Source organism: Haemorhous mexicanus, chromosome 9, assembly GCF_027477595.1.
Source record: "Haemorhous mexicanus isolate bHaeMex1 chromosome 9, bHaeMex1.pri, whole genome shotgun sequence".
Taxonomy (NCBI): Eukaryota; Metazoa; Chordata; class Aves; order Passeriformes; family Fringillidae; genus Haemorhous; species Haemorhous mexicanus.
In genome coordinates this window covers 21,244,639-21,254,288 of record NC_082349.1, presented here as the reverse complement: position 1 = coordinate 21,254,288, position 9,650 = coordinate 21,244,639, and the positions used below count along the sequence as shown (strand labels likewise).

Sequence of the window (9,650 nt, the reverse complement as noted above, 5' to 3'; positions counted from 1 at the left end):
CGGTGTGCTGTAGCCCCGGAGGGCAATGAGGGCGAGGGCACGGCCCCGCCTGTTCACTTGATGCCAATGCTGGCTACGAGGCCCACTGCTCTGGCCATGACCTGTCTGAGCAGCTTCTGAGAACCCCGTCAGACACCCAGAAAACACTAAGTTTCCTGCTGCTCAGTTCCAGCTCAACAGCTCTTTCTGAAACTCAGTCCTACATACAGACATGGAACAAGCAGAATTAGGTTAAACAGCTAAGACAGAATCACTGTTTACATATAATTACTCACAGGAAAGAGAAAAATCCCTGGTTTTGCCTGCAAAAGCAAAAGCAAAAAAAAAAAAAAAAAAAAAAGCCGAACCAAATATAACTAGCTACATACTTTGGTGTCAGTCTTTAAATCTGAAGTACAAAAGCATGATTTAAAAGAATTGCCAAAATATTCTAAACATCAAATGACTGTGCAAAAAATTAACTGAAAGTTCAGTGAAATGACTGCAAGCTGGGCATAATGATAATGTGCCAAAGTATGTTCAGTTGTACATAGAAGGGCTCCCCATTGCTCAGTGCATGAGGAAACAGGTACAGGGAGAAGTTGGTATAAAATCATCCATGGGAATAGCATCTCTACATGCTTAAACTTACCCAGATTTTTAATTTAGAAAAGAGGAGATAAATACCGTTGGAAGTAACATAAAAATTCACTCTTCATTACACGCTGAAACATTGAGAAACAGTTCATTTTCATTATCCTGGCCCTTCAAGTACCTTAGAGCTTGTACTAGAACAGAAAAGTGTTATCAGGGCCCTGGCAGCTAACAGTTTCTCTAAGCTGCCTATTCTGCTATCGAGGCTTTTCACTCCTCTTTTCTAGAAATAAGCACCAGTCCTCTTTTGGCCTCTTCTTCCCATCCTGGCTGATTTCCAAGACATTCACAAAATGGCTCTACCATATTGATGCAGTAAATACCCATTTAACAATCTCATATCGATCAGAGAACTAATCACAAAAACTAATTCCAAGAAAGTGATCTTGTTCTGGAGGTAGTAAGCTAGAGTACTAACTTTTCTTTGATCATGAGTGGTTTTGTTATTCTTGTTTGGAGCACTTAATTTTTATTGTGCAACCACTTCAAGACAGCCAATATTTCTGTTATAGTTTCTATTGCCCTAATTGTGTTTCTATGTATTTACCTTTTCCTGTTGGAATATTTAGCCAAATACAATCCAAACCTCAGTATTTTTTATTCTCTATAAGATCACATTTTTATACTTCTTTCACTCTTTGGTGCTGATGCTGAAACCTCACATATAGTTGCAACCTATGAACCAAATTGCTCCAAATTAGATTTTCTTTCCTCAGGCATCCCAGCTGGTTTTTATAGAGTACAGCCAAAAAGAAAAACAAAACCAGACCAAAAACCAAACTAAAGAACCTCAAAATGAGGTGATGGCACGGATCAGTAGAACAGGCGGGCCCGGGGACGGTCGCGGGTGCTGCTTTATCGTCTCGCACAGAAGCGCCTTAGGGAACATCCCCCGCACCGGGGGCCGTCCATTGCAGCTCCCGGCGCCCCCGGAGGTGCCGCACCCTCGTAGGGGCGGCCGCTTGTGCCGGGCGGGAGCTCGCCGTGGGAGAGAAGGAGGACGGGAAGTGCGGGGGAGCCCCGGCTGGGGCAGGGGCTGTCGGGGTCGGGAGGCAGTGGATATCGCCGTCGGGGGGCAGTGGATATCGCCGTCGGGAGGGCAGTGGATATCGCCGTCGGGAGCCGGGGCGGCTCAGGAGCCGGCGGGGGTCAGGCGGGGGTGCCGCGGGTGCCCCTCAGGCGGGCGCTGCTGAGGGGAGCCCAGCAGGCCCGCTTAGCTCCTGAGGTGGCGGGGGACTGGCCTGAACATCGAGCCGGCTTTTGTGCGTATATATACACAAAACCATATTTTTGTTTGTGTGTAAAAGACCTGGTAGAGCAATCAAGTTGTGTGCAGGCTTGCCCCAGGTGCGTTTGGTAGTGTGTGGTTATGGTCTCTTTCCGAGTGTGCTGGATGGAGAGTGACAGATTATGAAATTTGCTTTTTTAGATTTGTTTATGGTTTATAGTCGTTTGCATAAGGTTGTTTACAGAATTACGTGTGGAGAGAACAGCCTAATCGTGCTAATCCAAATTTTGTAGTCATTCTTTGATTAGAACTCAGATCAGGTCTGCCCCTGCTTAACTGGGACTCAAACACCGCTGAAAACTTTGTAATTGGTATGTTATGAAGTGCTTCAGAAAATTAAAGAGTTAACTTTTTATTTTAAGGTTGCCCGAATACTATGGATAAGAACTTTAAAGAAGAGTTTACGCAAATTATTAAATTTGAACCTCCTTTGTACAAACAACGCCACCAGTTTGTTAAAGATTTAGTGGAGAAATACAAACCTAAGAAGGTTGGTATGTTTTGTCTCTTTAGGTTATAAACTTGAAAGTAAATTGACACTTGGCATCTCAGGAACACAAAAGTGTAAATAACCTGTTGACCTAATTACCAAACAATAGTAGTGAAGGAACTCTTAAAACTGAATGGCCTTAGCAGATGCTTTGTGATACGTTGTTTTGCAGGGGTGCTTAAAATTATGGGAAGAAGAGAATATTTAAACAAGAGAAATGCCTTAGACTGTTTTTGATTGTAGTGGGCATTCTGTTTTTAATTTAATGCTGTGGAGTTTGGTTCAAGTTGCTTTCCTCATAGTTGGGTTTTGCTTTCCAGAGCTCTTAGTTCCGTGTAGTGTATCAGGTTTATTTCATCCTTTGCATGGATAGTCTCAAATGAGAAGTGACATTGAGAGTGTGGGATTATGTGAGGCTAGCTCATCTCCACTTTCTTAAGATCTTGTGACCCTCCACCTGTGTTATCACCTGTGTCCCCCCAGTATACCAGAACTTTTGTTTTACTACTCACTGTGAAAAGTTAAAGTGTTTAAATAATATTCCGTAGTGCCCTCCCCACTTCCTTCCCAAAAAGATCTTCTCAAGTCTGCAGTGTTTAACCCTTAAACTTATGTTAATATCTTAGGGGCATGCAAGAAACTGATGCACCTGCATTACTTATGTAATCACACTTCTAGTAGCTAATAAAAATCTAATCCAGTCTATGATACCATGGCACTGTAATATGCTTTAAAGTAGAACACATTCACTAGTGTTGCATCTGTCTTTAAAGGTTTGAATTTTCTGATTTAGGATGTGGAAGGGGTGGGAGGGTAAACCTTCTGTTTACACAGATAGTAGATAAACTGGGAAGAAACAGCTCAGGATTTTCACATGGGGAGCAGCAGTGGGCTTCAACCTTGACTGAGCCTGAGAAAGAACAGTGGGAGTTGGTATACATACTCAACTATCTCTTTAGCTTACAGGAAGGAATATCTTATTATTTCACTTCATGGTCTGAATTTCCCCAGAGTTCCCCACTTAAACATTAGACTGAGCTTGTTTTTGTGCAGATTCTTTGCAGCTAACTTGGCTGTTGGTGAGCCTGTTCTCAGTGTTTTGGTGGGAGAACAGCCCAGTGAAAAGCAGTGGTGAATGTGAAAATTGCTGCAGCTTTTGTATTTAAAATCATACTCTTCTGTTACTCACGTGGAAGACATTTTCCAGTCAGTGGGATGTCCTATATGTACTTGTTTATAGCTGTAGTAACAAAAGGCTAATTATTTAAAAAAAATCTTGCAGGATCTTCATATACATTTTTAAAAAAGAATTTTCAAATCTGCATCTATCCTGCTTGCTTACAGCTGTAAATTTTAATTATGATTCTGAAATGCTTTATAATTAAAAAGTTACATTGATAAGTATGGAATTTTGATTTTATGCAAGTTTCTGAAATTACTTAGAACTATATAGCTTTTATACATTTTTTAATTTCTAATTTACAGGTGGCAGATTTAGGATGTGCTGATTGCAGCCTTCTCTGGATGCTGAAATTCTGCAGTTGCATTGAAGTGTTAGCTGGGCTAGATATCTGTGCAAATGTAATGAAAGAGAAAATGTAAGCTCTTTGATTGTTTTGGGGTTTGTGTTTGTCTTGACCTAGTGGTGTGGTGGGTTCACCCTGGCTGGAGCCAGGAGCTTGCCAAAAGCTGCTCTATCATTCCTCCTCCTTGCAGAGGCCTCAGGGTGTGCACGTCTGAGAAATACACTGTTTGTAAAAGCACTAATGCATGGTGTTAGGAATATCTATGTATGCTTATATCTGACATTATTGTCTTCAGAAAGATCCGTTTTGATCTTTTTGAAATGTACCTGGAACTTTAGTCACCAAGGTGGGGACGTGGTTATCATTTTGAAATAGGAAGGTTAGCTCAGTGTGTGGTGTCTGGTTTGGAATCTCTCTAAAATGAGAGGTTTATGTGTTCTTTGAAGCATTGTTCCAGTGGATGAATGTAGATTTACTGAAAGCAGATGAACACAATTTCTGTGAATATGTAGGATCTGGATGTTATCTCTCGCTCTTTCTCGAGAATGAAGAGAAATAACCTTTTATATGTAATATTTATTGTGTGTTTTGTCTAATGCTGTACTTCAGGATGGAATTTGCACATGTACTTTGGTTTCTCAGTGTATTTTACTTGGAAAAAATAGGTAATATGCTTGCCTAAAACTCCCCCCAAAACCCTGCAAAGCCTGTCTAAACCAGACTTACTGTGTATCTGGAATTTACCTATTATCAGAATTTACAAGTGGCTTTCCAAGTGACTTGAGAGTATAATGGAAATTTTTGTAAACAGGAAGGACAGTTTCTGGATTAACTTCTGCTCTTTCTGTCCTATCGTAGGTAGTTAGAGGAAGTGTTTGTATTGCATATTCTTTGTTATATCCATGTCAAGTAGTTAACCTTTTTGAAATTCATGAGGTATCTATGCAAGGTGTTAGCTAGTTCATTTTCATGCACTTTTTATCTCGTCTTAAGGTGCTTCCTGGTACATGATATTTTTAATACTTTTGTAGGCATACACTGTCTCCTCTTCCTGTTGATTATTTGCAACCATCTGAAAGATCCCTAACTGTTACCTTGCATCATGGTTCAGTTGCCCACAAGGATCCTTGCATGCTTGGATTTGACTTGGTGACGTGTATTGAACTGTGAGTATTAGGAGAATACAAAATGTTTTTTTAAGTCCCTTAGAGTTCAGTTTGGAATTTTGTCCATGCTCCAGACAGGCTTGATCAAACCTTTCAAGCAGAAGAGTAGAATTAGAAAAGTTGCAAGTAGAAGAGGGGCTCCTAACTTGTGTTTAAGTTGACCATGCTAAGTAATTCAAGTAGCGCTTATGGCAGGAAGAGGATACTGATGAAAAAGTACAAAATGCAAGAGTAGATTTGCTCAAACAAAATCCCCTGTGCTGCCACTTGGCCACAGTGCCAGTGCTCATATTGCAGAGACAGGTGTAATTACAGGTATGGGTTTGGGGTTCTTTTGACTGGTTGTTAAGATTATAGTAGTGTGTTTTTAAACAAAGACATCAACTTATTCTTTTCAGAATAGAACACCTGGAAGAATCAGAGCTGAAAAAGTTTCCTGAAGTGGTGTTTGGTTTCATGGCTCCAAGCATAGTTGTGATCAGCACTCCAAATTCTGAATTCAACTGTTTGCTTCCACGAGTGATGTTATACAGGCATCCAGACCACAAATTTGAGTGGAGCCAAGCAGAGTTTCAAAGCTGGTAAGGTACTGAACATCATCTGCTGAGTGCATATGATGCAGTTCTGAGTGCCCAGTAGTGTGAGAAAGGAATGGCTGTGCATTTTCAGAATAGTTCACTTGTATGGTTTACTGTCAGTGAAGTGTCACTTCCTGCTTTGGTGGTTTCTTTGCTGTTGAGAGCAGTTAGGCATATTCTGTGGGTTTTGTATTTTATGATGGTGGTTAAATTGGCTTTTCCTGTAACTGCTGTACAAAAAATGATTTAAAACTTTTACTTAAGCTTTATATATCTTTATCACAAGTAACACAGTTGAAAGATAAGGTATCATTTAATATTTTTGCATAATACCCTCCTATAGAAATTCTTCATAAAATCCAACAAATGTGCTTGCTTTATATGGTGTGTAATCAAAGCACTCAGAGTATGCAAGAATATTTATCAGATAGCCACAGCAATGGGGCATGTTGAACAGAGGATAGTTTAATGGATCATGGAACAATGAAGGACTTAATGCAAATCATATGCACATGAGATCTATCTTACCCTTAATATCAGGAATGTAATAAAAATAAAACAAAGAAACAATGGGATGCTCTGATAACATTCAGCTGTCAAGCAGCTGTGGAAGGAAATCCATGGTACAGTAAAAAATGCCATACCTCAGTAGCCAACTCTTGGTGTGTCTATCCTGGAAATTTTGCCCCTTAAACTATGTTGTTTCTTCCATACACTTTAAAGTATCCAGTGATTTTTAAATAAATAATTTGGCAAAGCTGGAAGCATGTATTTTTCCCTACATAATGATACTAAAACCTGCCTGTATTTAGCTACCTTAGATTACCTTAGAGAAAATTTCTAGGACTTCAAGTATATTTAGAATTTGCTTTTAGATAGATATGAATTTAAAATATTGATATCACTGAAGAAATGTGGGTTTTTTTGAGCTGTAAACATGAGAAAGCCTTTGTGTTGTGAAATAGAGATATTACATTATTCTCTAAAATACATGAGATATTAATTTAATTTTCTTCTTTTCCATGGAGAATGGTGCAGGTAGGTAGCACAGTTTTGGTTCCCTGCCCCATTTGTTCACACTGGCTGATGTACTACAAGATACTTTTCATTTAGGTGTTATATACACTGTTGTAACCTTGATTAGGTAGATTTTAGTCTTTCTATAATTACAGCAAATCACACTTTCTCTATTAACTGGTCTCTTGTGGTTTAAAGGTGTGTATGTTTTTCATGGGTTTTTCTCAAATAATCTTGTTCTTGAAAATCAGTTTTTAGCTGACTTCCAGGTTGGTGAGTAAGCAGCTGTGAGCATTAACATTCATGCACATATTGTAGAAGAAACAGTAATGTTTGGATGGCTAAATTACTGATACTAAATGATTCAGATTATGGTAGGCATCTTACAGCTCTTGTACAACAACATGTGACAGTGCTTATCTTCAGGCATGAGAGTATTGTTAGAGAAATTATGTTCAAGCCTTTGCAGCCTCAGAGTCTTGATTCTCCTTAAGAATGGATCTTTATCACATGGAAAGATGAATATTTCATATAATTGGAATAATTGGTCTTTCTTAGGGCTCTAGAGACTGCTAGATGCTATGATTACTCAGTGGAATTTACTGGTGTCGGGCACCCGCCAACAGGAATGGAGAAGGTTGGGTTTTGTACCCAGATAGGTGTGTTTTTTAGAAAATATCCTCAAACTCGTGAATCTGTTCAGTCTGAGAAACCCATGGAAGCAGTTTACAAAACAGTAAGTATTAGTTTCTTTCTGTAGAGGTATGAATAAAGAGTAAAGTTGTCTATGACTGCCTGTGAGGTTGTTACCAGGTTGTTACCTACTGCTGACAATCACAGCAAGACAGTCTCATTCTTTGTGTTTCCAGGTGTACAAAGGCCTTAAACTTTTAGGGTATTTGGTAAATAACAATATGGATAATCATTCTTATCTTAAGATACTCCTATCCTTGGAATTAAGGCTTTATCTTTTATGGTTTCCAAACTATAAAAACATTTGTAATTTCTGCATTGGAAATTTCTATGCATGTGAAATGTCATCTGTCATCTATTGCCCTTAACAGATGAATGAAATGGTCTTTAATGCTCACCAGACTTGGAAATAGATCTAGGTGATGGACATGTCCTAGGAATTGCTTTCATTAGCTCCTGTTATAGGGTCATTTTGCAGAGTTTTGACATGGGTATCCTTTGAGATTAAACAAGAGAGTTAATTCTCTGTGTTTCTTAAAAAATTAATTTTTATAAGGAAACGAATTTATAGGAGTAATTCAACATTTCAAGATGTAATTGGAAAGTAGGAAATAATTATAGACAGTGGAACTTAATTGGTAGCGTGTTGGTATAAAGCACTTCCTGTAACCTGGTGGGAATGAGATTGCCTTAGAGATTGCAATTCCTTAATTGCCTTAGAGTATAGCTCAGTGTAGGACACACTACAATTTCACAGATTTTGATGTCATCATTTATTTTTAGCATTTCCTACAGCTGTGAGAGCATATTTAAGGTTTGACTCTGAAAACATTAAATGACGTACTGTAATATTGGTTTCCACATGACAATTCAGAACTAGTTTAGAATCTCCATCGCTGTAGAACTATCCCCAGAACTCCATAATGTGAGAAGTAAGAGAATTATTAAAAAGAGGTAAAGAATTGCAGGGCTTTGCCTTGCCTGATCTACAAGTGTAGCTTGCAGGTACAGCCTGTTGGGTTTTGGGGTGTTTGTTTAAGTTCAATTAACTGCCAATGTAGTTGTAATAAAGAAAACCATCTCATATTGCCTAGTTTTTGTTACCTGAAACTGTTTAATAAGTAAAACAGGATTGTATAAAAAATGATAATCACATTTTAGCAGCTTTTTTGGACAGCAGATGTTAAAATCTGAGCTTGTGATAGTGATAAACATTTTATATATTCTTGTATATTGTAAAGGTCTTCAAAGCAGTGTACCCGAGTCTTAAAGATGAGAAGTACTTGCAGAATGCAGTGATCAGTGAAGTTATTTTCACAGCCCAAATCATTAAGCACCGTTTAATGTCAAAACGTGAGGAGTACAGTGATGATCCTGAGAGAAAATCCAAATTTCAACCTTCAATGGACTGTTTTTCTGACTATCTTGGAAAACTGGTTGTTGAAAAGAACATGGAACCATTTGTCAGTGGAAATGAGGTTTTCATACCTCTCACAACAATCTTTTCTTTTCCCAAAGTGAATCGACTTTGTGGTAGCTTTGAGAAGTTATGCAAGCTTATTGCAGGCAAGGTCACACTGAGCAGTGATGGTTCTGCTGTGATGTTCAATATTGAACATGAAAATGAAGAGAATTAGGTCAGATTTCTCAAACTAAGTTCAGTTGAAGTAATGAAAGTGGGTTTTTTTAGAAGCTGTCAAATGGTATGTTCTGTATTCTAACTAGACCACAAAATCTTCTCTAACCTTCCATCAGTGGTATTAATCTGTCAGCACCTCTCATTGAGTGGGGAGTGTTTCTGACAAAGGTAACAGTAACTCATAGGGGTTTCAAGTGAGTATCAGGGGCTAAAAAGAAATAATTCCCAAGAAGAAAATTAAGTATTTCTGTTTGCTTTCTATTGCTTTATGGTAGCTATTGTTACTAGATTATTTCTGGTAGTCTCTTGTTAGCTTCAAGGGTAGTTTGTTTTACTATCTACTGTGTTGTGCTGAATAATGTGAGTCAGACATAAGTTTGGGCAAGTTTTTTCTTAATTTCTATAAAATTCATAGATGCCTTTTTCAAGATGAGTACGTACTCAGCGTCGATGAAAACCAAATGTTGTTCCAGCTGAATTGAAATATGAAACTGGCATATTTGTTCTGTTTTTGAAAAGAAAATTAAAAAATTTAAAGAACTGCAGTAATTGTGAATGCTAACCTATCTCTGGTGTAGCTGAAAAATTTTCTGTTTTCATGTGCAGCTTTTGTTCAAAAC

At 38.4% G+C, this 9,650-nt stretch overlaps 1 protein-coding gene across 1 annotated transcript; it reads left to right on the top strand.

Annotated features, from left to right (window-relative positions):
- Positions 1–2,248: 2,248 nt before the first annotated feature.
- On the top strand, positions 2,249–9,575 carry HENMT1 (HEN methyltransferase 1). The gene is made up of 6 exons (XM_059854422.1): positions 2,249–2,411; positions 3,897–4,009; positions 4,969–5,103; positions 5,502–5,684; positions 7,257–7,434; positions 8,633–9,575. Exons 1-6 carry the CDS (start codon positions 2,298–2,300, stop codon positions 9,026–9,028), a joined length of 1,119 nt encoding a protein of 372 aa, XP_059710405.1. The 5' UTR covers positions 2,249–2,297; the 3' UTR covers positions 9,029–9,575.
- The last annotated feature ends 75 nt before the right edge of the window (positions 9,576–9,650 follow it).

Excerpts from the sequence above, each read along its gene's own strand:
- HENMT1 (XM_059854422.1), top strand. The coding sequence starts at position 2,298 with ATGGATAAGAACTTTAAAGAAGAGTTTACGCAAATTATTAAATTTGAA. Across the intron at positions 4,010-4,968 it reads AATGTAATGAAAGAGAAAAT|GCATACACTGTCTCCTCTTC; the intron begins GTAAGCTCTTTG and ends ATACTTTTGTAG. Across the intron at positions 5,685-7,256 it reads CAAGCAGAGTTTCAAAGCTG|GGCTCTAGAGACTGCTAGAT; the intron begins GTAAGGTACTGA and ends GGTCTTTCTTAG.